The sequence below is a fragment of the Eschrichtius robustus genome, chromosome 4, assembly GCF_028021215.1.
Source record: "Eschrichtius robustus isolate mEscRob2 chromosome 4, mEscRob2.pri, whole genome shotgun sequence".
NCBI classification, from domain to species: domain Eukaryota; kingdom Metazoa; phylum Chordata; class Mammalia; order Artiodactyla; family Eschrichtiidae; genus Eschrichtius; species Eschrichtius robustus.
The window spans coordinates 88,099,039-88,127,024 of NC_090827.1; the positions used below are offsets into that span (position 1 = coordinate 88,099,039).

At 39.2% G+C, this 27,986-nt stretch overlaps 1 protein-coding gene across 1 annotated transcript in view; it reads left to right on the forward strand.

The window, feature by feature from the left end:
• The first annotated feature begins 5,250 nt into the window (after positions 1 to 5,250).
• The window catches only part of UGDH (UDP-glucose 6-dehydrogenase), a 28,915-nt gene continuing 6,179 nt past the window's right edge, over positions 5,251 to 27,986 (forward strand). Inside the window, exons 1-7 of the mRNA XM_068543084.1 lie at positions 5,251 to 5,519; positions 12,360 to 12,528; positions 21,260 to 21,361; positions 23,918 to 24,118; positions 24,230 to 24,427; positions 24,895 to 25,042; positions 27,502 to 27,596. Coding sequence (XP_068399185.1) covers positions 12,367 to 12,528; positions 21,260 to 21,361; positions 23,918 to 24,118; positions 24,230 to 24,427; positions 24,895 to 25,042; positions 27,502 to 27,596 — 906 coding nt within the window. The 5' untranslated portion in view covers positions 5,251 to 5,519; positions 12,360 to 12,366. The remainder of the gene's footprint in view (positions 5,520 to 12,359; positions 12,529 to 21,259; positions 21,362 to 23,917; positions 24,119 to 24,229; positions 24,428 to 24,894; positions 25,043 to 27,501; positions 27,597 to 27,986) is intronic.

Genomic DNA, 27,986 nt, shown 5'->3' on the forward strand with positions numbered 1-27,986 from the left:
AGGGGAAGCAGGGGGAGCAAAATAAGTGAAGGAGATTAAGAGGCACAGATCTCCAGTTATAAATAAGCCACAGGGACGTAATATACAGCATAAGGACTATGGTCAATAGTATTGTAATAACTTTGTATGGGAACAGATGGTTACTAGACGTGTGATCATTTCATAATGTATGTAAACGTCAAATCATTACGTAGTACACCTGAAACTAACATCATGTTTTATGTCAACTATATTTCAATTAAAAAAGAAAAAAGGAAAGAGAAGAGAAGAAATCCCAGGACTGGGACTTGTGGTACTGCAATATTTAGAGCTCTGGTCGAGAAAGAGGATCTGGCAAAGTAGACTGAGAAGGAGCACCCAGTGAAAGAAGAAGAAAACCCTGTGAGTGTAATGTCTTGGAAGCCTGAAAAGAAAGTAAATTTCTAGAGGGTGGAGGGCTCAATGGTGTCAAATTCTACTGAGAAAAAGCATGGGATGGAGAATTGAACATTTTGACAGAAAGGATTCATGGTGAACTTGATAAAAGATGTTTTGTTGGAGTGATGATGATGGAAACCCAGCTGGAGTAGTTGAGGAAAGAAATGGGAGTAAAGAAGGAGAGACAAAGTATAAGCAACTCTTTGGAGGGGGTTTACAATGAATGGGAACAGAGAAATGCGGTAGTGACTTGAATGGGGTAAGGGTCTAGGGAGAGAGGGAGAGGTTTTTATTGTTGTTTTAAGATGGAAGATAAGAGTGTAAGCAGAGTTGTCAGGGAATACCCACAGAGCCCCCTCCACAGTGATATCACCCCTTTATTGGCCTCAGCACCAATATCATCATGTCTGACAGGAAGACCCACTGAGATCTACATGTTTTTGCCAAGGCTCCCTCAAGCTTACCTTCCTACTCTCTCCCTGTACTCATGGCCTGGCTGTGATAATCTGCCTTAGAGACCATCTTGATTAATCCTATCATGTCCTATACCCCTGTTTGTATTGGCATCCATAAGTCCAAGACTCCCAGGCCGTCACTCAGCCATTCCCCCTCAGCTGATTCAATCTCATACCCTTCCTCATGCCCCAAAACTCCTAAACTCAAGGGTCATCATCAGCAAAAGCTCCATATCTTCAACCTTTTCTCTGAACATTCCCTTCACCAAAACATGGCATCTCCTAAGGGCATTGACTCTCCCATTGCCCTCTCAAATGGGAACTATTTTCTTTTCCAGACTATATAACCAAAGAATGTAGATGTAGAGTGCACTTCTTCCCAGTTCCTCGTTTTGGCTGACAGGTTATCGCTCTCCCCTCCCTAAAACTCACCAACTCTTTTGAAGCTCATGTTGTCAGAGTATTCCACTTGATAACCTATCTTTCATAGTCATTTATAGACCTCTGGATTACTCCTCATTCCTTGAAGATTTTAGCACTGGACTTTCTGCTTGTCTTTTTGACACTCTTCCTATGGTGATTCCGATATCAATATCCAAGTAAACAACCCTTCCAATACTCAGTCCCATAATGTCTCCTCTAGTAATCTTGTTTTCCACACAACTAGAGCCATCCACTCCCATTGGCAAATCCTAGACCTATAATTTCTAACTTTATTGCTTTTATATTCCTAAGAGAATTTTGAAAAATGGCATACTATCTTAAACTTTTTTTCCTTTTAGAAGTGCAATGAAAAGCAATCTTGATGCTCTCCCTTAACATAGGTTCATATGTGTCCCTCCCACTTCAATAACCATACTGTTGATGGCATTTAATTCTTTTTTCTCTATTTGGCCAAAATACACACAGAGGCAGAAGGGGGTCTAAGCCTTGATTTGTACCTTTTCACCTAAACTTACTTGGTTCCATCTGTGAGCAAACCAAACAGAATCTCTACTCCAGATTCAAAACTATCTTCATTTATTTTAATACACTTGTTGGATAAAGCCACTAGTAACAGCAAGATTATAATGCAAAAACTACAAGAGATTTTTTAAGACTTGCAGACAAAAATGGATAGCTTCAAAGGGTTAAGAAAACTACAATTCCAGCTGCTGTCCTTAGTGCCAGAACCAGTGTGATTAAACACCTTCGAAATTATGGAGAATGGCTCTGATTTTGGTCAATGCTTAGCATATTTTAAGTTGACATTTAATATGTTTTTATATATAAGTGGGTATAATTTTGTTAATAAAAATATTAAACATTATATACGATGAAACCTACAAGTGGAAAAAGTATTTTAAGATTTGATATAGCTAAGTTGAACTACTTTACTGAATAAATCCTGTAAATTTTATCCATGTCAATTTTATCCAGTATCTCTTGAAAATTTTCGTAGTCCTGCAAAATACTTAAATTGTTTTTAAAATAATCAAGGTCACAAATTTATATGGCACCTGCTGTTTGGAATTCAGAAAATGCCCAAAGTGTCCTGTTTCTAACTCTGAACTTCAGCCTTAACAAAAATAAATATAAAATGAGGAAAGAGATTTGAAGTGTCTTGATTAATCACTATAAGAGACTTCCCCCAAATCAGAATTCACTTCATCCCTTTGTTTGGCACCCAGAATTTACCCCGGATAATGAATCATAGTTAAGGTTTTGTTTGAGTAGAATGTAAAAGTCTTTCTTTTGTAAAATGGACTGTTCTTGGGCAGATCAATTTTGGGAAAGAATACCTGTGGAAGTTGAGCTAGAAATTGATTCCCTTAAATATATCTGTGCAAGGCAAAACTAACCTTTACTGTCAAGCCAAGATAGTGTCACCCTTGGTGTGAGATGGGGGGGATGGGTGAGGGGTATAACTTTTATTCCCTGATCATCTCTTGAGTCTGTTCTTTGCTCTAAATCTCCATGACTACTACCCTGGACATGCTGCTTCTAATTCTTGATGACTATAATTAGCTCTGAATTGCTCTCCCTACATTCATCCTTTTTATTCCTCTAACCACCCTCTTTGTTTCCTCTAGTTAATACCTATGTTTCCTTTAGGAGCTTAATTATCAAAACTTGAAGAAGCATCCCTGACCTACTATGTTGGATACTTGTTGTGTATTCCCACAAGACTATGTGTCTCTCCTTAATAAAGTTATAATTTTACATGTATCTGTGTGATTGATGTTCCCCATAGAGAGTAAAATTTACGAAGGCAGGGAATGTATCATTCTTTTCTTTTTTTTTAAAGCTTTTCCCTTTTTAAAAAAAAAATTATTTATTTATTTATTTATTTATTTATTTATTTATTTATGGCTGTGTTGGGTCTTCATTGCTGCTCACGGGCTTTCTCTAGTTGTGGTGAGTGGGGGCTACTCTTTGTTGCGGTGCAGAGGCTTCTCATTGCGGTGGCATCTCTTGTTGTGGAGCACGGGCTCTAGGCGCGCGGGCTTCAGTAGTTTTGGCTCGTGGGCTCTAGAGCTCAGGCTCAGTAGTTGTAGTGCAAGGGCTTAGTTGCTCCACGGCATGTGGGATCTTCCCGGACCAGGGCTCAAACCCGTGTCCCCTGGATTGGCAGGCGGGTTCTTAACCATTGCATCACCAGGCAAATCCCAGAATGTATCATTATTTTATTTTTTTAAATTTATTTATTTAATTAATTTATTTTTGTCTGCATTGGGTCTTCGTTGCTGCTCACGGGCTTTCTCTAGTTGTGGCGAGTGGGGGCTACTCTTCGTTGTGGTGCGCGGGCTTCTCACTGTGGTGGCCTCTCTTGGTGCGGAGCGCCGGCTCTATTCAGTAGTTGTGGCACGCGGGCTCAGTAGTTGTGGCTCGCAGGCTCTAGAGCACAGGCTCAGTAGTTGTGGCGCACGGGCTTAGTTGCTCTGCGGCATGTGGCATCTTCCCGGACCAGGGCTGGAACCTGTGTCCCCTGCATTGGCAGGCGGATTCTTAACCATTGCGCCACCAGGGAAGTCCCTGTAATTCTTTTTTAAAAAAAAATTTTTATTGAAGTATAGTTGATTTACAATGTTGTGTTAGTTTCAGGTGTATAGCAAAGTGATTCAGTTATTCATATATATATATATATATATATATAATTTTTCAGATTCTTTTCCATTATAGGTTATTACAAGATCTTGAGTATAGTTCCCTGTGCTATACAGTAGGTCCTTGTTGGTTATTTACGTTATATACAGTTGTGTGTATATGTTAATCCCAAACTCCTAATTTATCCCTCCCTCCCCTTTCCCCTTTGTTAACCGTAAGTTTGTTTTCTATGTCTGTGAGTCTACTTCTGTTTTGTAAATAAGTTCATTTGTATCATTTTTGTTTTAGATTCCACATATAAGCAATATCATATATTTGTCTGATTTACTTGGCATGGTAATCTGTAAGTCCATCTAGATGATGTAATTCTTAATCTAAGGAGAGGAAATAAAAAGTCATAACTATGCTTTCTTTAAATGTGACGTTTAAGATGACCTTGGAGTGGGGAAACAGGAACAGAACTGCTCTCACTAAAAGTGGGAGACTCCATACGTTAATTTCACTTCCTCTTAGGCGGCACTTACATCTTGCATGCTCTCTGCTATATATCATGCACAGACATCTCAGATCCCGAATTTGGCAGGAGTATTTGGAAAATGTGCCTGGAGGGCTGTCCCACTTCTCTACCCAGGGATCAGGACGGGGATCACTAACTGGTCCATTCATGACGGGACTCAGCATCCTTTTGACGTTAAGGCGCCTCCTTCCCAGAGGCGGCGAGTCGGAGGTAATCTGACTAAACCCTGGGCCGCGGGCCCGGAGGGTGCGGCGGACCCATGGGCCCGGAAGGCGTGGGAGTGGAGTAAGCCGCTGGCCACGTCTGATCCACAGGGTCTAGGGGGCCGAAAGACGAGGCAGGCCCTCTAAGCTGCTGGGGAGACCGGAAAGGGGGCCTGGACCTTCCGGTCCCCCTGGGCCGCAGCCCCAGAGTATGGCTGACCTGGCGCGCACGCGGCACCACCTCAGCGCTGTGAGGCAGGATGGGGACACAGAGAGGGAAGCGAGGGCCAGAAGGCAAGAGCGGGCTTTGGACTACCGGGAAACTACAACCTGACCTAGGCGTAAGCAGGCGCCTAGCCCTCAGTCCTCAGCCGACCCGCGGCGCACGCAGCTCTGCCCAGCGCCGCTCGCGGCAGGGGCGGGGCCGCTGAGCTGGCCTGAGCGGATTCGCCCAGGCTCGGCCGGGGGGGTGGGGCCCGCCCCTCCCAGCGACGACTAGTCACGCCCCCGCATCCACCGCCCCTGGGCCCGGCAGGAAATAGGGGCGGGCCCCGGCCTACAGTGGCGGGAGGGGGAGTAGGGATGCAGCGGAGGGCACAGGCCGGGAGGGCTTGGCTGCCGGGGAATGAAGCCTCCGCCTTCTCGGGTGGAAACCTTTAAATACGGGCTCGGGCCCGGGCCTCGCGGTGAGGTGCTTGGCAGCCCGAGAGGGGTGTGCGCTGAGGGGAGAGCACACGGAGCAGGGCGCGAGTGCTGAAGCTGCGGCTGCGCGGCCCAGAGCGAGGAGCTGTCCGAGCGGTCGGGATTGGAGCGGTTACCGCTGTCTGTGCCTGGAAGTGGGTAAGCGCCTTTCCCGGGCTGGCTCCGCCACCCCGTGGGGATGCTCCCGGGTCCCGGCGGGATGTGGAAGGAGCCGGGCGGGGTGTGCGCGCTGCTTCCAGTCGCTCCCTGCGCTCGGTCCCAGGCTCCCAGTGTCACGACCCCCCGTCTCCTCTTTTGGGCTCTGGGAGGGAATAGTCTTTTGGATCTGCTGCCCTGGAAGAGGGAGAGCTTGGGCTTTTAATTCAAGACTCGCGAGTCTTCCAACCGCTTTTCTTTCTGCTTCTGCTTTTCCTCACTTTCCGACTTAAATGAGATTTCCCTGGCGCCTCTGAAAGCCGAACGTCCACCAGAGGAAGTGGTCCTCTGGTCAGGGACCCCGTTTTGGTCTCAAAATCATAGTCTTTTGTTTGTGTTTAGAATCTGCTCACATGGAGGGCTGCTGCTTTCCTCACGTCGCTGGTCTCCCTTCTTAAGAAACTAAAGAGCAAAGGAACCAGAGAGCCCTTCTGAAGGCGAAATCCTAAGACATTCATTCTGTCGTAACATCTGTATGGGCTGTCCTGGAATCCATTGTTGGCCGTCACACTATATAATGGCTTTATTTCATGTTAGGGAAGGCCTTTCTTGGGTGCTTCAGGAGATTGCGTTTGTGTGAGACCTTGAAAAATTATGCCTCTTTATATATAGGAAAATAATTGAGTAAGGTCGAGAATTCTGATATATAGAAAAGAGGGATTCACTGGTAGGGAACTTTTCAGGGATATACAGAGGAATAGCTGTTCATTGACTGCCTGCCCTCAAAGACACAGTGAGTCTTTGAGTTTCTTCAAATCCCCTGTGAAATGGACAACAGTAGTCTGGTCTGTTTCTTGGGAGATGCGGGGAGCGGGGGGTGATTCTGGAAATGAAAGAGGTTACTGTCTGCTCTGATATGTGCTTGTTAGTGCCGAGCATCTGGTTTAAGGTAAGGGATAGACAACCCTGATTGAAAGGATCTCATTTCTTCTATTGCTGTACTACTCCTTTCTCCAACATAAAACCTGTAACCAATAAGCATAATCCATCTTCTCTCTTGCTATTTCCACAGCTTTACATGATACCCTTTAGATATGCGGTTAACAGTCTTTCTCACTGATTAAGTATTTTTCCCGGGTCAGGCATCTGTTAGTATTTAATTTTGGAAATGTCTAAGATGATGTGTGAAGTTGATGTATCCAGCTATAACGTCCATTGCCTTAGATACTGGGTAATTATACAGAGTATACTGAAGAGGGGTGGAGGTGGAGGGATTATATTCAGTTTAGATTGTAATAGGAGCTTCGCTCTTTGTTAGCCGCATCTTTTAGGTTGAAATATTGATCTGAATTTGTAAAATTTTAGATGAAAAGTAGTTTTGGAATGGCCTGGTTTGCTGTGACTTTCCCAAAATACAGAGGTAAAAACTCATTTCAAACTGACTCATTCAGTAAGCAAACATTCCCATTTCCCTGACAACACAGTAGAGGGTCAGAAGGTAAATAAAGTAGAAATAGAAAATAGAATCAGAAGATATCTGTGTCAGGCAAAGTATATCACTAACACTGTACCAAGCTCCATATTAAAGCTTATTGAAGATCTTGTTGAAACTTCCAAATGGTAATTTATTTGGACTTGCACAGATTGTACATCTAGCTTCTTCAGTAATTTTCCCATTGTCATTTGCGAGCCATACTTCATACCTCATATGAAAGAGCAACGCAGGGGTACCCTAAAACACATGCAGTTCTATACTACAGACCCACCTGCCATCAATAGTTTACCCCAGCTGCCGTCTGAAAGGCAAGCTGAATATGGCGTGGCAACCAAGGTAGATAAGAAGTAACTCTGAGAAGACGTGCTGAAGTTCTACCTAAAGAAGAAAGATTGATAGGATTGTGGACAGTCTGCAAAAATACTCTGATCGAGCATCTGAGATAAAGATATTCAAATACCAGTCTTCATCTCAAAAAGATAGGCCCTTATTGAGTTACTCATTCAATTAATATTTATTGAGAGCCTACCGTTCTAGGTGCTGAGGTGAACAGCAGCAGAGAAGTGTTAGCCTGTGAGTACCTTATAAAACTCTTGAGCCCAAGAGTTCATCATGGGCTCAACCCATGTTCTGGTTCACCCATGTTCTGGTTGAGACTGAGGGCGTAGGCTGCCCTTATAACCTCTTGGCTATGGATTAAGTGGTAACACCACAAGATCCTCTGGTCCAAAAATCCTTTGAGATTTCACTTTTTAGGTATTCCAGGTATACTGGTTTTGATTAGAGAGGCCACCTATCCAGTAAGGGGTTACTGTGAGTGGTAGTCCAGGTTCATCAGTTCAGGACTTGATCTTCAGCCTTGCAGATCTGGAAGGTTGATTTTTGTTTTTTCCTCCCGCAAACCTAAGGGTTAATGAGGCTTTAGGTAACTTATGATGACTAAGCTCATAAGAGACTGATGGATACTCTAGAATGGAAACTTGCTATTACAGTAGGGAAACTTTATTCCAGTGTCTGGAATACTTATGTCTCAAATCCAGGCCATCCCTTTCTAGTATTATGATTCCTGGCAATCTGAACTCATAAGGCATAGTGGAATCAGAACAAAGAATTTGGGGGGAATATGCCATCCAAGCATTGCGAAAGCTTTTTTCTTGCCCCACCTCTCTGAAACCAGAAAACTTCTGACTTCCAGATTCTGTGTCACTCTTTAGAAGCGCTGAAATAAACACTGTGTCATTCTTATTCATATTCTTTTTTTTTTTTTAATTAATTATTTTGGCTGCGTTGGGTCTTTGTTGCTGTGCATGGGCTTTCTCTAGTTGCGGCGAGCAAGGGCTCCTCTTTCATTGCGGTGTGCAGGCTTCTCATTGCGGTGTCTTCTCTTGTTGCGGATCATGGGCTCTAGGCTCGTGGGCTTCAGTAGTTGTGGCATGGGGGCTCAGTAGTTGTGGCTCACGGGATCTAGAGCGCAGGCAGGCTCAGTAGTTGTGGCGCACGGGCTTAGTTGCTCCGCGGCATGTGGGATCTTCCCGGACCAGGGCTCAAACCTGTGTCTCCTGCATTGGCTGGTGGATTCTTAACCACTGCGCCACCAGGGAAGCCCATCATTCTTATTCTTTTTTTTTTTTTTTTTTTAAGACTTTTTCCATCATTCTTATTCTTAATGCCCCTTTTCCAGGCTCCAAGCTGATCATTCCCTTTGCCCCCTCCCCCTTTTTTTTCTTCAGTGGAGTTTATTAGATTTTAGCTAATACATTAATGCCTTGATAGTTATGGTTACTTTCAGCTGTGTTACCTGAAGTTATTAAATTATAGCCTCATGGATTTTTATGGTCTGCTTTCCTGAAAGGGGCATTCAAGATCCACTTCCAATTCATTTCCACCCTGAGACAATTATTACCTCTCACTACTTCTTAACACCCACGTTTTTGTGCAACTAGGCAGATCTCACTTCTTTGGACTCATTTCTTTTTTTTTTTTTTTAATTTATTTTATTTTTGGCTGTGTTGGGTCTTCGTTGCTGTATGCGGGCTTTTCTCTAGTTGCGGCGTGCAGGCTTCTCATTGCAGTGGCTTCTCTTGTTGCGAAGCATGGGCTCTAGGCGCGCGGGCGTCAGTAGTTGTGGCGCGTGGGCTCAATAGTTGTGGCTCACGGGCTCTAGAGCGCAGGCTCAGTAGTTGTGGTGCACGGGCTTAGTTGCTCTGCAGCATGTGGGATCTTCCCGGACCAGGGCTTGAACCCGTGTCCCCTGCATTGGCAGGCGGATTCTTAACCACTGCGCCACCAGGGAAGCCCTGGACTCATTTCTGTATATAAGTCCTTATTTATTTCCTTCCTGTCAACTGGAATGCCCTCCCCACTTATCTTTCCTTTTAAATCCTACTCATTCTTTAGGCCAAGCTTAGATTTTACATTTGCCTTGATATAGATACTTTCTTATTTTGATTTTTCCCCCCTCTGGACTTTACCCCTCATTTTGTCATTTAATTGATTATACTGCCTTGTGTAATTTAACCATGTTAACCTGGATGCAACTAACTCCATTTTATCTTTTAAGTCAGTTTAAAAGTCACCTTCTCAGAGAGTCCTTCTTTAACTACCCTAACTAAAATAGTCCTTTCCCCACATAAAATCTTTCTCTTTTAGCTACATGTTTATTTCCTTTATGTGGAATTTACCACAACTGCCATTATTTTGTTTGTGTGCTTTCCTACTAGAATATAAATGTAAAGGTAGGAGATGTATCTGTCATGTTCACTGTTGTATCTATAGTACATAGAACAATAGTGGCTGTTACATAGTGGGGTCTTTAATAAACATTTTTCAATTGAATTATTCTCTGAATAAATTGTTAAGTACTTGAGTGTCAGGACCTATATTATTCTATGGCCAAATTCTCTGCTGTGCCCACACAGTAAATCCTTAAATTGGGAATATTAATTTTTCATGAGTGAGAAGAAGGGAATAAGCCTGAAGCAAGCTGAAGCAGTTTTTCTGAAACCAGATGCCAAGACTTGTCCGCTGTAGAGGTGGGGACAGCAGCAGTGAATGCTGGAGACACATCTTTGGTAAGCCTGCTCCAGGCCAGCTGTCCCTCCCACAGGTGGGAGCTTTTCAGAACATCCGGCTCAGTCTTAGCCACTTAGCAATCCCAGTGCAGTCTATCTCCCCATGCATTCTCCTCATGTATAGGGCACTTGAGGCCTGGAGAGTGTGAAGGGCAGAATTGAAAAGCAGAAGAAGGGTGAAGAAAGATATATGGTTGCTAAACGTAAATTTTTCTAGGCTCAGTGTTTTTGCTAAGGTGAATCTTGGAATACTAATAAAGAGGTTGCTTGTAGAAGCAAAGTAGAGGGTAGCAAAGTAGATGTGGATGGAGTAGGTGTGTGGCTTCTGAGTGTTTACCTTGTTATAGAGATTTAATGTTTTTTTTTTTTTTTTTTTTTTTTGGCCTCACTGCCTGGCTTGTGGGATCTTAGTTCCTTGACCAGGTATCGAACCCGGGCCCATGGCAGTGAAAGCGCTGAGTCTTAACCACTGGACCGCCAAGGAGTTCCCCAGATTTAATGTTTGAGTCATATGAATTATTACCTATTCAAAATAAGAATACATTTAAAATATTTCTTTGTATGTATATTGCTAAGACTATTTCTTTCTTTTGGGGAATCATTAGATTCCAAATTCTGTTCATATTTACTGGTTTACTAAAATTCCATTTCTTTTAGGTTATTAAAAAGTCATTAGAGGGAATTCCCTGGCGGTCCAGTGATTCAGACTCCGCTATTGCGCTGCCCATGGGGGTGGGGTGGGGAGGAGGGGCTGGTTTTCGACTCCTATCTCGATCCCTGGTCGGGGACCTAGGATCCCACAAGCCATGCGGCCAAAAAAAAAAAAAAGTCATTAGAGATCAGACTCTATGAGTTGATATCTGCTAATCATAACTACTAAAGATCAATTTATAAGCCGGATTACTTGCTTATTAACACAGACCAGGATACTTGTATGGGTTGTCAGCTCATTCTCTTCCAGTTGGGAAGTCTACCCAGAGAACCAATGAAGATTAGAGCATTGTTTGATTAATACAGATTCAGACCAAAGGGAATTGGATCATCTTAATTACATGCTTTGTGTATCTTTTTTCATAATAGGGATGTACTTGCCGGGCATTGTAATTAGATCAGCCTTCCAGAGTACCTTCTCTGATCCATGCAGGAATATACTAACAAATTCTTAAACTCTCTAGGACAAAAATTCTAAGAATCTTATCAGTTTGACAGTTCTCGTTATCATTACTGAATAAACTGAGATTCTTACATATAACTCAGTCCCTTGTCATTTTGATTCGAGTGAATCAATTCACTGGTTTTTGAAAAACCCATCAAAATCTGTGTAACAGCTGTGCTAACTACAGAAATTACTTTCTTTTAACCATCTCCTGGTTTCTGATTAAAGTTGAAATAGAGTTTAAGATCATTGTCCAGTACCTAAAAATGAATCGCTGAAACCAAATTGTGCAGGGAATATAATCTCAGAGGCCAATTCTGGACTTAGGAACTAATCTTTTTTATTTATTTATTTATTTATTTATTTATTTATTTATTTATTTATTTATTTATTTATTTAGGCTTTGTTGGGTCTTCGTTTCTGTGCGAGAGCTTTCTCTAGTTGCGACGAGCAGGGGCCACTCTTCATCGCGGTGCGCGGGCCTCTCACTGTCGCGGCCTCTCCCGTTGCGGAGCACAGGCTGCAGACGCGCAGGCTCAGTAGTTGTGGCTCACGGGCCCAGCTGCTCTGCGGCATGTGGGATCTTCCCAGACCAGGGCTCGAACCCTGCATTGGCAGGCAGATTCTCAACCACTGCGCCACCAGGGAAGCCCCAGGAACTAATCTTAATATCTGTCATTTTAGTCTAAACCTGTTGTAAAGCTGACCTTTGTACACCAGCATTTAGTTAAGCAAGAATTGCACTGGTGTGTTCGCCCTTGAATTTTCCCTCAGCAATCAAAGTTACCCTAGAGTGTCAGAAGATTAAGTAAGGTTTTATTTTACTTCTTGACTTTCTATATTAGGTCATTATAATCTTTGTGACACTTCTTTAGTAATATCAGTTACTATAATTTTTTCCATGTTTCATGCTGGTACAGCTGAGAACAGGCTAGGTCATCCAATTGGAACGTTATTTTTTTATTATCATTGTTTTCATAATTCTTAATGAGTGTGAATGTAGGAAATCTTTCCAGTATCTGTCACCTTGACAGTTTTTATAAAGGGTGATGAATGTGCAGTGTGATTTCTTTAAATTTTCTGTTCTCAATAGTTGGACGGTCTTACTGTTTCCCTTCTAGTACAATCATGTTTGAAATTAAGAAGATCTGCTGCATCGGTGCAGGCTATGTTGGAGGACCCACATGTAGTGTCATTGCTCATATGTGCCCTGAAATCAGGGTAACGGTTGTTGATGTCAATGAATCAAGAATCAATGCATGGAACTCTCCTACACTTCCTATTTATGAGGTAAACCATATTAAACAATGCTTTGTTCTTATGCTCTTTGTTTTCTTACTCTTTTTGCTAAGTAATTTACTTTTACTATAAAATTCTATGACTTCAACTGATAAGAAATTAAATGAAAAAACATAAATACACAATGTTATGAACATTACAATTATAATTATGTCAAATATGCCCAGGGAAAATGCATAGAAAAAGTATATTGAATATTAATAATGGTTATATTAGTGGAGTGAGATTATGGGTAATTTTCTTATCTTCTCTACTTTCTAATTTTGTTTGTTAGTATGGTTACCATATGGTAATAGTACAATTAAAAAGTGACATCTGTAAAAATTTAAAAACTGTAGATGTTTATAATATTAATTCATGTAAGTAGTATATTTTTGGGTGATTGTATTTATATCAGGTAAACCTTGGATGAATAAATGGTGTCTTTCATATTCAGTGTTTAGTATCACAGATTTGTTTAAATTGGAATTTCAAAATTTCTGTGAATTTAGAGAACTCATAGTTAGGAAAATATGCCTCTATTTTATTAAGCAGGGTTCCATTTTTAAAAATTTTCACTGTAAAATGAGTTCATGATATTATGCTTTTGACATACAGAGAAGCACTTGAAAATTTGAGGGTAGCATTTTCTCTCCAACATTAATATATTCTTTTCTTTTTTTTTTCTGAAAAGTTTTATTATTTATAAGACTCTTATCAACCATAGTCTTTAAGTGATCTTTAGAAGGGGAAGTCTCTGTAAGATAAATCTGCCTGCTATTTATAGGCCTATGAATAGAAATCCATGAAAAAGTACCCATAGATTAGTAGCCACTAAACATCACAGATTTACCAATATCTGAATCAGACTTAGAATTAAAAAAAAAAAAAAGCCCTCTGTGTGTGTGGTAGCTTCTGTTTGTGCTTTACCCTTTCTTCCTCTACCAGATTAACTTCCCATAATAGTTATTTAAATACCTCAGTGTTATAGCATTTCTTTTCCTGTTATATAAATATAACATTACTACTATATTAGGTCTTGGGGAATTTTTAAAAACATTTTGGAAAGATAACTTGATTAAGAGTTTTATAATTCTGATATCCATAAAAGGGCTGCAAGTCATCTGAAACCTTGTGAGCCATATTTATATCCAGTCATTCAGTAATTAATTATGCCAGCAGTATACTCTACTTTTCAAACACAAAATGTACCAGAATGGCTAAAATTATCACTACTGATAATACCAAGTGCTGACAAGGATTTAGGGCAACTGGAATTTTATACACTGCTGGTCAGAACGTAAATTGGTACAGCCATTTTGCAAAACTGTGCAGCAGTATTTACTAAAGCTGAAAATATGCATATCTGACCCAGAAATTCCACCTGTAGGTGTATATCCAACAGAGAGGCATACATTTATGTGCCAAAAGACAGGTATTAACAGTGCAATTCATAATGACCCCAGGTGAGAAACAACCTAGATGTTAATTAGCAATAGAATGGATACATAAATTGTAGTGTAATCCTGCAGTAAAATACTATACTCTATTTAAAATCCATGAAACTACTCCTGCATGCAAGCATATGTTTAAATTCTCACAAAAGTAATGTGTTCTCAGACACAAAGTAGTCCATGCTGTATAATCCCATTTGCATAAAGTTCAAACATAGGCAAACTAATTTCTGGTGATAGTATTCAGCATGATGGTAGTTTGAGGGGTTGTAGAGACTAGGAGAGGGCATACTGCAGACTCTGATTTACTGTTTATGTTTTTTTGGGGTTTTTTTGGCCATGCTGCGCAGTTTGTGGGATCTCAGTTCCCCAACCAGGGATTGAATCCAGGCCTTGGCAGTGAAAGCCCAGAATTTTAACCACTAGCCAGCAGGGAACTCCCTGTTAATGTTCTTTTAATTCTTGTATGGATAATGGTTACACAAGTGTATTCACATGTGAAAATAGAGATACACACTTTTCTATACTAAAATATATACACTTTTCTGTATTTTTGTTTTACTTCAATAAAAATTTTACATAAAAACAAAATAAAAAGGTTATCTTGAGCTAGAAAAAAGTATAAACTATCTATAATATATTGGATTTAGATGTTTTTCTTGGAGAAAACAAAAAAATTAGTTGGCCAGGCACATTCCCTGGCCAGATTCTTATTATTAGTACTATTTCTATTATTTGAAATCTGAAACTCTTTTTCCTAAGACTTCAGTGCTTTAAATTAAAAATAGTGTGTTTGGACTTCCCTGGTGGCACAGTGGTTAAGGATCTGCCTTCCACTGCAGGGGACATGGGTTTGAGCCCTGATCCGGGAAGATCCCACATGCTGCGGAGCAACTAAGCCCGTGCGCCACAACTACTGAGCCTGCACTCTAGAGCCTGTGAGCCACAACTACTGAAGCTCGCATGCCACAACTACTGAGCCCATGTGCCACAACTACTGAATCCCATGAGCCTAGAGCCCACGCTCCGCAACAAGAGAAGCCACCACAATAAGAAGCCCGTGCACTGCAGCGAAGAGTAGCCCCCGCTCAAGGAAATTAGAGAAAGCCTGCACGCAGCAGCAAAGACCCAACGCAGCCATAAATAAATAAATAAATGGAAAAAAAAATAAAAATAGTGTGTTCTACAGATATAGAAAACAAACCTGTGGTTACTAAAGGGGAGAGGGAAGGGAGGAGGGACAAATTAGGGGTTAGGGGTTAACAGGTACAAACTACTGTATATAAAACAGATAAGCAACAAGGATATACTGTATAGCACAGGGAATTTTACCCATCATCTTGTAATAACCTATAATGGAGTACAGTCTGCAAAAATACTGAGTCACTATGCTATAGACCTGAAACTAACACAACATTGTAAATCAACTATACTTCAATAAAAATAAATAAATAACAACCAAAAAACCCCAAATAAAAACAACAGTAAGCCACAAAAGAAGTGAGAGGATGATCTGAATTTGCCATGTTATACTCTTGTTACTTTTTTAAAAATTAAAAGTTAAATTCCTCCAAAAAAAAAAATAGTGTGTTCTACATTGATATTGAATCCAATTGGGATATATAGTTAGATTAAAAGAGTTAAGATCTAAGATGATTTTTTTCCACATCTTACTTGTTTTTTCTCAATAACCTAGCTTTTATAAACAAAGAAAAGTATTTCTTGTTCTTTCACAGTTTTATTTCATGAATAAATTTTTTCTTCTTTAAATCTCTTTAAATAGAATATAAAAGATTTGAAAGTCTAGCTAGCACTGTGCTCATTAGAAGCAACGTCTGAGTTCTCAGAACTCTAATGTCCCATAATTGTATTGGCTTTATTTAATGGTTGTAATTATTTGGTCTTTAAAGTCTTATTTTTATCTCATTTTTAATCTGTCTACTCCACAAAATTAGATGATGACAACCGAAGCAGCTATTTTAGTTCTGCACTATTTAGTTGTAGCCTGCAAAGGAAATGGAATCTTTAAAAAAAAAAACAACCCAGCTGACTTTGGAGGTTAAAAACATGGCACTGCTACTTTAAAATTCTAGAAGGAATCTTCTTAACAAGTAGAATGATTTTCCTCTTGGCAAGTAAATGACTTTAGGCTTATAATTTTCATATGTCTTTCTTACACATCAGTTGTTAAAAGACACCTGCTTAAGAAATTTATAAATCAGAAGAAAATAAATGATTTCTGTAGCGTGTATTTAAAAAGACAAAACAAAACAAAACAAAACTTGTGGAAATGAACTGTGTGTCCCTATTATCCATTTTCAAAGATATGTTAGGCCTTTGTTCCATGTTTTGTTTATTTTATGTTGTAAAACTAACTATTCCTGCACATTTCCTTGGCCATATAGGAGATGTAAAATGTTATGTGAAGTGTCAAACAGGAAGAACTATAAAAGAAGAAAAACAAATGGCAGGTTTAACCAGAATTCATGCTGCTTTCTGAATTCCTTTATTGAGTAGCTTATAGATATTGTTACTACTTGTGATTTTATACTGATCTACCTTGGACAAGGCAAAGAAATATTTTTATTTCCAGAGAAATCTTAGATACCTTTGCAGTCAACCTTCTCCTTAAATTTGTATTCTATTATGCATTAAAAAACACACAAACAAGGGACTTCCCTGGTGGCGCAGTGGTTAAGAATCCGCCTGCCAATGCAGGGGACATGGGTTCGAGCCCTGGTCTGGGAAGATCCCACATGCCGGGGAGCAGCTAAGCCCGTGCGCCACAACTACTGAGCCTGTGGAGCCCGTGAGCCACAACTACTGAAGGCCGTGCGCCACAACTACTAAAGCCCGTGCGCCTAGAGCCCGTGCTCCACAACAAGAGAAGCCACTGCAGTGAGAAGCCTGAGCACCGCAACAAAGAGTAGCCCCCGCTCGCCGCAACTAGAGAAAGCCAGCAAGCAGCAATGAAGACCCAATGCAGCCAAATAAATACATACATACGTACATAAATAAAATTAAAAAAAAATACACAACCAAGCAGATATTTGTTTTCAATGATATTATAAAAATCTATGGCATTGATTTTTCATTGTAAATACCAATTTTTCATATCAGAGAGTCTCTTTTGGCGACTAATGTTTAACTCCTGGTCACTGGTAAAGAAAAGATAACTAATATGTAATTATAATATTTAATGAACTCTTTTGAGTACACAGCCTCCTTGATAGTTGTTCCACCCTCACTCCATTCACTCCGAAACTCACTAGACTAATTGGAGAAGTTTTTTTTTTGGCCTTACCCTGCGGCTTCTGGTATATGACCAAGAAATTCCCAAGAGAAATATTTAGAAGGAAAAATGATCAGACTTGATTGTTGATTCAAGAAGGATGAAGTAGAGGAAGGAATCTAGAATGATATTCAAGAATTCAGGGCTGGGGAATTCCCTGGCGGTCCAGTGGTTATGACTTAGCACCTTCACTGCCATGGCCTGGGTTCAGACCCTGGTCAGGGAACTAAGATCCCACAAGCCGTGCAGCATGGCCAAAAAAAAAGAAATTCAGGGTTGAAGATGTAAACTTAAGATTATGCAGGAAGTTAAAAAAATAAATTATGCAGGCAGTAGTTAAAATCAGAGTAGTTGAGCTCTCCCAAGAAGAGCCTGTAGAGAGAACAGCGCATGGGGTCAAAATGCTGATGTTTGATTAGGGGTGGAGGAAGAAGTGCCTTAGAGAAGCACTGAAGAGTAGTTTAGAGAAGGTGAACCAAAAACCAGAAGAGTTTTAGTAGCGCAAGCTCCATAAAGATGTGTATGTCTTGATTATGAGTGACGAACACAGTGACCAGTACTTAGTAAGTGCTCAACAAATATCAATATTTGCTGAATGAATGAGTAAGCTGTCAATTCTGCCAAACACAGGAGAAATAAGAACAGAGACATACTCATGAAATTCGGTATTATGGGGGCCATTGTAACTTTTACAAGAACAATTACAAAAGGTAGGAGATTGAAGAAGTGAGAGAGTGTAGAAAAGGAGTAAGACTCTTCTTTTAAAACGTTTAATTAGAAGGAAATAAAGGGGGTGGTCACCGGAGAGGGACACAGGGTAAAAGCAGTGACTTTTTTTTAAAATTTATTTTTGGTTGTGTTGGGTCTTCGTTGCGGTGCGCCGGCTTCTCATTGCGGTGGCTTCTCTTGTTGTGGAGCACACGCTCTAGGCGCACAGTCTCAGTAGTTGTGGCTCGTGGCTCTAGAGCGCAGGCTCAGTAGTTGTGGCACATGGGCATAGTGGCTCCATGGCATGTGGGATCTTCCCGGACCAGGGCTCGAACCTGTGTCCCCTGCTTTGGCAGGCGGATTGTTAACCACTGCGCCACCAGAGAAGCGCAAAAGCAGTGATTTTTAAAAATTATATTTTTTCCTATGGTTGATAAAGAATCAAGCATGTTAATAAACTAAGGTAGACAAATCACATAGAGAAGGAAAGGTCAAAAGTATAAGAAGAAAGGGGCTAATTGATGGAATAAAGTCTAGAAAAATAGCAAAGATGATGGGATCAAAAACACAAGAAGAGGAATTGGCCTTGAAAGCCTCTTTCTCAGAGACTGGAGGGAAGTAAACAAGGGTGGATGAAGATACTGTTTTGTTGGTGGGAACAGGAAATAAAAGTGACTGAAACGTTGGTCATCTCAATTGTCTGAAAGTGGGAGGCCAGCTACTCTGAAGAAGATGTAGTGGAGGTTGGAGCAGTAATCTCAGAATGAGAGGACAAGTAAAAAGATTACCAGGCTACATTTAAAAAACCCAGATAAATGTACTTAGGGTCCATGAATTTATGTGTTCATTGTGGTTCTTTCTAGTCTTATAGGCTTATATTTTATGGGTCAAAACTATGTTAATAAAAAAGTAGTCATTTTTACCACCTGAGAAGTAAATAGTAATGACTATCAGATGAAATATGGTAATAAGATATTCAAATTTTTACTCAGGGAACAGCATAATAGAAACTCTTAATATTTAACAATGAAGGGAATTCCCTGGTGGTCCAGTGGTTAGGACTCCGCACTTTCACTGCCAAGGGCACGGGTTCAATCCCTGGTTGGGGAACTAAGGTCCCACAAGCTGCACAGTGTGGCCAAAAAAAACCAAACAAACAAAAAAACCAATGAAAACATTCTGTTTTGTGTTGCCATATTGAATAGTCATTGCTTTTTTGTTAACTTTGTTCATTAAAAAAACAATGTAATAACTACTTCTAAAAAGCCAAAATGGATAATTTGCTTTGCTTTTTCTGAGTAAAATGAAAGCTAATTTTATCCTGTGAAAGGATTTTTCTTCCATAAAAAGTGCCATATAAATTCTAAATACTAGTTATGAAAATTACATAATGAATCTAATAAGAGGTAGAACCTGTATTATCAACTGCTTCTGCATCCATTTTGGATATCTACAAATATCCCATTGATTTTAACGGAATAATGTAGTTGTTCATTTTGAGGTCTTATCAAGACTTAGTATAAATTCTGCGTTGCTCTGATTTTAGGTTACTTTAATTTAAATGTTAGGAGATTATATAGGATTGAATTAAATCTTCTCTGTAAAATTCCAACTCCATAACCTTTTACTCTTATTTTCTAGAACCTAGTCAAAATAACTAAGGAACCAGTTGCCATAATTAGTGACGCTATATTCATGGTGCAGTGGTTCATATATTTTGCTGGTCCTGTTATACATTTTATCCAAACTAATAGAAATTTTGAATTTACATTTTACACTTTCTCTGATTGCTTATGTTAAAAGTCCACAGAACCATGAAGAAAAGTGAATTACCTCTGGATATAATTCTAGACCTATGCCCCTGAATTGACTTTTTACTTTGCTATATAGTTTTCTGTACATCCATAATATTTTGGATATTATTTGAACCTTCTCTCCCAGGAGAGAAGAAGGTCTGTTTTGCTTTGGTTTTTAAGAATTCTTAAACATGTCCTTCCCCTCCATGGTTTATTTGAATCAGAATCCAAGTAAGAGCCATATATTGCAATAGATCTGTATCACTTAAGTGTCTTTTAAGGTCACTATATACATATATATATTATATATATTATATATATATAACATATATATATATATATATATTTTTTTTTTTTTTTGGCCTCACTGCACAACATGTGGGATCTTAGTTCCCCGACCAGGGGTCAAACCTGTGCCCCCTGCAGTGGAAGCACAGAGTCCTATCCACTGGACCGCCAGGGAATTCCCTAAGACCACAATATTTTTTTTTGTTTAATTTATTTATTTGGTCGTGCCGGGTCTTAGTTGCAGCACGTGGGCTCCATAGTTGTGGCTCCACGGCTCCTTAGTTGTGGCTCCAGGGCTCCTTAGTTGTGTCTCGCTGGCGCCTTAGTTGCGGCATGCAAACTTTTAGTTATGGCATGCATGTGGGATCTAGTTCCCTGACCGGGGTTTGAACCCAGGCCCCCTGCATTGAGAGCGTGGAGTCTTATCCACTGTGCCACCAGGGAAGTCCCAAGACCACAGTATTTTAATCTCTCTTTTTCTCTCTTTGTTTTTCTCTTCAGTTTGTTTATTGAAGAAACCAGGTTGTTTATCCTGTAGATAAACAGATTTTGCTGATTGGACTGGTCTGATCAGATTTAGACCTGATTTTTTTGGGGGGTGGAGGCAAGAATACTTGTTAGGTGGTGTTGTACAGCTCAAAATTCTTAATTATATCTCCTGTTAAATTGTATGGGAAAAGTAACAAATTTTTTAATAGAAGTGTTTCTTATAATGGGACTTAGAAAAAATATATATTTATGTATGTGTAGAGTAAAGACTGTTTCACAACCACTCTGAATGGCCTGTATTCTATGGCCTGAATTCTTGGGAGTAAAAACCTGTATTCTAGTGACAATGCAAAATCAAATGTTTGCTTGAAACCACAAAGACTTTTGACTTTTCTGATGATTGTGTTGATACTTGGAGTTAATTGTTAACTCTTATGGAGTAGTCCGGAACATGGTAAAGAATGACATGCATTAAATTAATCTGCTGCTTTAATTGTGGCAAGTTCAGGTTTGCTTTATTTGTTATATAATGTACACCTGATGGCCTTCAGTACCAGTATAATCTTTGATTTTTCTACAGAGGTGTTATTTGAGAGCAAATCTAGACCTTTAAATTACACATGACCTTCCCCTTAATGAATGTAATTCTATACTATTGGGTTATCTCATATGACTGGTAAAATGTATGTACAACTTCTTTTCTTTTTTCTTTTTAGCCAGGACTAAAAGAAGTGGTAGAATCCTGTCGAGGAAAAAATCTATTTTTTTCTACCAATATTGATGATGCCATTAAAGAAGCTGATCTTGTATTTATTTCTGTAAGTATTTTCCTTTGCTGTGTGAGTTTTAATGTATTCTTGTCTATATAGAAGTTTCATTGTATTTTAATAGTAAAGCCATTGGTATTAAGCCACAGCATTACTTAGTATAGAGTTGTCCAATTGAATTTTGATTACCACTAACTTTATCCAACACTTCACCAAACTCTGTAATCATCTGATCATTTCAGATCATTGAACAAATAAGTTCAGAGAAAGTTTCTAATATGAGATCTAGAATTAGGAAGTGCTGGTAACATGTGAGCATGTGTGAGCACATATGGTGATAGTATATGTATTTCATCATTTCTTGTTTCCACCGCGTGGTGGAAGTGAGATAAAAAGAATCAGGTAAAGTTTGCTGCAAACTTACAGGCATCTCCTATTTAGATGAGTTTATGTTCCAAAAGTCATTTTAAATTAATTGTTTAGAACTTGGCATATGTTTGTTAGGTTATTAGGCTAGTCCACAGACACCTTCAACTCATAATATGGCTTAACTGTTGTACCTTTGTAATGAAAAAAGTAGAATGAATGCTTGGGAATACACTCTGATAATTCAATATTTGAACCAAGGTAACTTTTTTCTTGCTGTCCTGGTAAACATCTACTCAAATATTCTGTGTGTGATGGTGTAGTTATCACCAGTTGGTGGCTGAGCTAAGGTGTTATATGACTCAAGACCTGTACAGCCTTAAGGAATAAAGGGAAAGCCAGTGGTGTGAGCTTTGACTGGGTTCCATGAGGTGAACACCATGGGGTCCATAGAGCAGAGATGATGTTGAATTGATTGTGTATTGAGACAAAATCAGTACTGTGAAGAAATGGGAACTCCAGAAGAAAGTAGTAATGAAACCCTTGGTAAAACTGTTATGAATTCAGTCTCTCTTTTTAAAAATTACTTCAGAGAAATTGGTGCCACTTCTATGACTCACCTACCCAGTCTTCTACTTAAGCTTGCAGGAGGTTAGGGTAGAGGCATAGAAAAGGAGAAATTATTTTGGAGTAGCTAGGTGCTTGGAGAAAATCAAGAAGTTACCTTAGTCCAACATTTGGATAACCATAGCCTGGAATAGGAATAGGGGACTTTTCTATACGAAAAAAAATTTTTTTAAGTATCTATTCTTAAGGCAATAGAGTTCACCTTAGTGTGGTCTGGCACAGATAGCTGATTTTACGCTTGCTTCTCTGCCGATCTAGCCTGAGCTGCCTTAAATCTTTCCAAGCTATTACTTTGTGTGCCTGTTAGGGTAATTTATTGTAGTATAACTCCTACCTAGTTCCCATTATTCTCTGCATCAGTTTTTTCTTTTTTGTTAAATGTGCTTGTGGTATACTTTTCATTGGGGAAAACACCAAACTTATACAAAAAATGAAACCAACAATATAGTGAACCCCATTGTCAACAGTTTTCATGGCTGATCTTGATTTATTTACTACTTCTGTCCCTTTCCTCCCACCCCAGATTACCCAAATTATTTTTAGGCAAATTCCAGGTAGAAATAGTTTTATACTATTGAATCAGTTTTCAGTTGTTATCTTCAGAGCTCCTTTCCCAGGGAAGCCATCTGATCATCCCCATCTCTGGCATGTTTCACATTATCCCATTAACCATCTTTGCCCTTCTGTGTTCCACTGCACCCTTACTTCCACGTCTAACTCTTTTCCTAAGTTGTTCCATGCATATAAACAACTTTTTCCTCCTGCTTTTTACACCTCAACCCAATCTTCACGTTTTGATTTATTTTGGCTTGATTCCTTTATTTAGTCTCCCATTAAGTTATAAGCTTGTCAAGAGAAGACAGTTGGTGCTACTTACTGGTTCAAAAATTATTCCTACATAGAATTTTAGACTTTTCAGAGTACTTTCATTTTTACGAGAGTGTTATAAAACTTGTGTGTTAGATTTTAGAGAGTGTGTTTTTCTCATTTTCCAATGAGGTCATTGAGACAAAGGCAGCCACACTTCTCCAAGTTTACATGATACAGCTAAGCCAAAACTAAATGCCTAGACTCTGGACTCATGATTTATTTTTCTTTCTATATGATAGTCTTTGTCTACATAGTATTCTGTATCCTGAAGACGCTAGATAATTTCTAGCTCTAATGAGCCAAGAAAGCATTTGTGAATGATACTGCAGACATTTAAAAAAACCTATTGATATAGGTCTATAAAAAAGGAGAATAAAAAGGAGTTTAAAGTTTAGTTTTAAAGACCAGGATAATATATTACATACCATCAAGAGAGGAAGAAAGAGAAAACTTACATTTCATTTCAGACTGTGAACTCCTTTTGGAGTCTCTTTCATCTTTATATCTGCAGGCTTAGCTTGGAACCTGCCTGCCCTGATTCTGACACATATATAGTAGCTCCTCAACAGAAATGTACTGAATGAGTTCTCATAAAATATTATTTCCATGGAACTAATAGAGGGTGAAACCAGGGCTCCTAATGATGTTAACTTCCCAGTTGACTAGTCAGTTGATGGTCCAGGACATATCTTGAAATCAGTGAATATCTCATATTCTGTTCTGAATCCCGTATACTTTCGTCAGGTGAACACTCCAACCAAAACCTATGGAATGGGGAAAGGCCGCGCAGCAGATCTGAAGTACATTGAAGCTTGTGCTAGACGCATTGTGCAAAACTCATATGGGTACAAAATTGTGACTGAGAAAAGCACAGTCCCAGTGCGGGCAGCAGAGAGTATTCGTCGAATATTTGATGCAAACACAAAACCCAACTTGAATTTACAGGTATAAAAAAAGGAAGCATTAGAATCTGGCTCTTCTTATGTAAATATCGATGCTTTAAAGTTGTCCGTAATTAATTCTAGCTTAAAACTTTCCTTTGCGTTGGGAGTCTAGGTGCTGTCCAACCCTGAGTTCTTGGCAGAAGGAACGGCCATCAAGGACCTGAAGAACCCAGACAGAGTACTGATTGGAGGGGATGAAACCCCAGAGGGTCAGAGAGCTGTGCAGGCACTGTGTGCTGTGTATGAGCACTGGGTTCCCAGAGAAAAGATCCTCACCACTAATACTTGGTCTTCAGAACTTTCCAAACTGGTTGGTACACAGCACTCAACTCTCTATTAAATTTAAAGCCAAGGACTTATTTCTCTTAACCCTGATAAGCTACACAGGTACTTTCTTAATATTAATAAAAAGATATGCTTTTGAAGATAATATTCTTGTATATTATGAAATAATATTCACAAGGGGATCAAATATTTGGGTATAAAATATTCTGGAATATGTAAAAGAAAATAGTAATTACATTACTATTAATGTAATTAATTAAAATAGTAATTTAAAAAATCACTCTTTCCCTTCTTTTACCCTTTTCTTCATCATCTTTCGTCTCTAATTTAAAACATTTTCCCTTACCAACCCACCCATTGCCTCCGCAAATTGAGCCCATCAGTAACTTTTATATCTCCCTCAGTAATTGGGATCAACTCAATGAAATATAATACCGATATATAAAATTTTTATTTGAGCTCATCGTATTCTTCCTTTTTTTCTCTTTTAAGGCAGCAAATGCTTTTCTAGCCCAGAGAATCAGCAGCATTAACTCTATAAGTGCCCTCTGTGAAGCAACAGGAGCTGATATAGAAGAGGTGGCAACAGCCATTGGAATGGACCAGAGAATTGGAAATAAGTTTCTGAAAGCCAGTGTTGGTAAGTTGAAATTTTTCTGTACATAAAGTAGGTTCATTTAGCTAGGTCTTTAACTTTATGGAAGGCTTTGCTTAACTTAAATGCCCTTAAAATAATGATTCCATTATACATGTAGGCTTCAGCCTATCAGGGACTTTCTAAGTGAGGCAACTGTTACTTATATTGTTTAATAATTACTGCCTGATTGGTAGATAAACATAGTTCAGTGTTTTAGGAGGAGTATATTAGTATTTTGTTAGAACATTTAGGTAGAATAAGTTTGGGAGACCACATAGGAAATCATGTAACACCTTATTGAAGCAAATAGGAAAAAAATTCCTTATCATTTGCTTTTCCTACTAATACAGTTATGGAAATGTGACCTTGGTGAACTACAGTCAATCCTCATTATTTGTGGATTCCATATTTGTGAATTAGCCTACTTGATAAAATGTATTTGTAACCCAACATCAATACTCAGGTGGTCATTTGCAGACATGAACAGAGCAGCAAAAAATTTGAGTCACCCAACACATATATTCCCAGCTGAAGTTGAATAAGGCAATACTCATACCTTCTTGTTTTAGCTCTCGTACTGCAAATATGTGCTCTTTTTGTGGTCTATTTAGTGCTGCATTTTTGTGCTTTTTTCCCTGTGATTTCACTGTTTAAATATGGCCCCCAAGCATATTGCTGAAGTTTTGTCTAGTGTTCCAAAGCATCAGCAAGCTATGATGTGCCTTACAGAGAAAATACATGTGGTTTGATAAGCTTCATTCATTCAGGCATGAGTTATAGTGCTATTATTGGCTGTGAGTTCAATGTTAATGAATCAACAATATTTTTAAATAAGGTATCTTTAAACAGAAATACACATAAAACAAGATTATGTTGATCAGTTGGCAAAAATGTGACCAGAAGCTCACAGGAACCTAATGCTGTATTTCGCCTAGGAGCAGTGCTTCAGTATTTGCTAATTCAGCGTTTGTGGCAAATCTGTAGAACGTAATTACTGAGTTTAACAAGAACTGACAATATTTTTTTTGCATATAAGTTAATAAGATTGATGTAAAGGTAAATAGAGTCTTTTACAGATTGGGCCATAGACAGCCTTTCCTGTATTTCTGGGGCTTTATGCCATTTCTCAGTACTGATTTCCCTGGCCTTTTCTATCTTTTTGATATTTTCTCCTAGTGGCCATTTAATAAAAATAGCTCCTATTTACTGAAGGCGTATTATGCACCAAGTTCTGAACTTGATATATCTTAATTATTAATCCTTATAACCGGGACTTCCCTGGTGGTGCAGTGGTTAAGAATCCACCTGCCTTTGTTATACAGCAGAAACTAACACAACATTGTAAAGCAATTATACTCCAATAAAGATGTTTAAAAAAAAAAAAAAAAGAATCCGCCTGCCAGTGCAGGGGACATGAGTTCGATCCCTGGTCCGGGAAGATCCCACACACCATGGAGCAGCTAAGCCTGTGAGCCACAACTACTGAAGCCTACACGCGCTAGTGCCTGCGCGCCAGGACTACTGAGCCTGCGCCCTCTAGGGCCTGCATGCCGCAACTACTGAACCCGCATGCTGCAACTACTGAAGCCCGCACGCCTGAGCGCCGCTGTGCTCAGCAACAAGAGAAGCCACTGCAATAAGAAGCCCGCGCACTGCAACGAAGAGTAGCCCCTGCTTGCCGCAACTAGGGAAAGCCTGCGCGCAGCAACGAAGACCCAACACAGCCAAAAATAATTAAAAAAAAAAAAAATCCTGATAACCTTTTACAAAGGTGTTGGTATTTCTAGAGATGATTAAGGATCGGGGGAATTTTTGTAACTTGCTCAAAGTCATAAAACTAATGAGTAGCTAGGTGTTTCTGACTCCAAAGCCCACGCCAACCCTCATTGTATACTGCATTGCACTAGAACAGGGGTGGGCAAACTACAGCCCCCAGGCCAAAATGCGGCCCACAGCTTGTTTTCGTAAATAAGTTTTATTGGAAAATAACTATGCCCATTTGATTACATATTGTCTATGAGTGCTTTTGAGCTACAAAGGCAGAGTTGAATAGTTGTGCCAGAGACTGTATGGCCCACAAATGCTAAAATATTTTTTACCTGGCCTGTAAAAGTTTGCCAGCTCTATGTTAGAGTTAGAGATGCAGGGCAGTGATACCAGCTGAATGAGGGGAAAAAATAGAAAATATAGCCACAATAAAACTTAAGCTAGAAAGTGATTTATAATTATTTGTAATTATTTAAGATTATTTATAATTATTAGGAAATTATTTATAGAGTTGATTAGTTGCTTGCAAATTTCACACAAGTTATAAACCCATTAATTTTCCAACATTCAAATTTTATTATTAAAAATCCAGGCATAAGCCCTCTGATTAGTATGACAAAGAAAGTTGTAATATGATTTAGTTGTTTGGTTCCTAAATGAAAATATTATCTTTTTTTTTTTCTTTCTTTCTTCAGGTTTTGGTGGGAGTTGCTTTCAAAAGGATGTTCTGAATTTGGTTTATCTCTGTGAGGCTCTAAATTTGCCCGAAGTAGCTCGTTATTGGCAGCAGGTATTAATCTTTATAGTCAACAGGTTATGATTAACTTCTAATTAAAACATGTCACCCTTTTCTGTCAAATGTTTTTGATAGGATTAATTTTTCCCAGGAACTCAGTTATTATTATATTCAATTTGTTCATTTTAGGTTTATTTGTTGGGCTTCTGTGTTTATAATTTGTCTTTTTTGGTAATCATCTATGATGGAAGTTTATGATAAACCAGTATTCCTTCTAATTTTAATAACTAAATTTGCTCCCTGAGTAAAGCAAGAAATATTACTTTTAATTATAATTCTTCTCTATCTTGAAAGGCGTAAGATAAAAGTAAAGGCAAAAGAACCTCTATTGTCATGCTTCCAAGTGGTTTGCATATGTTGATATTTGTTTTGTCCCTTTGAGAT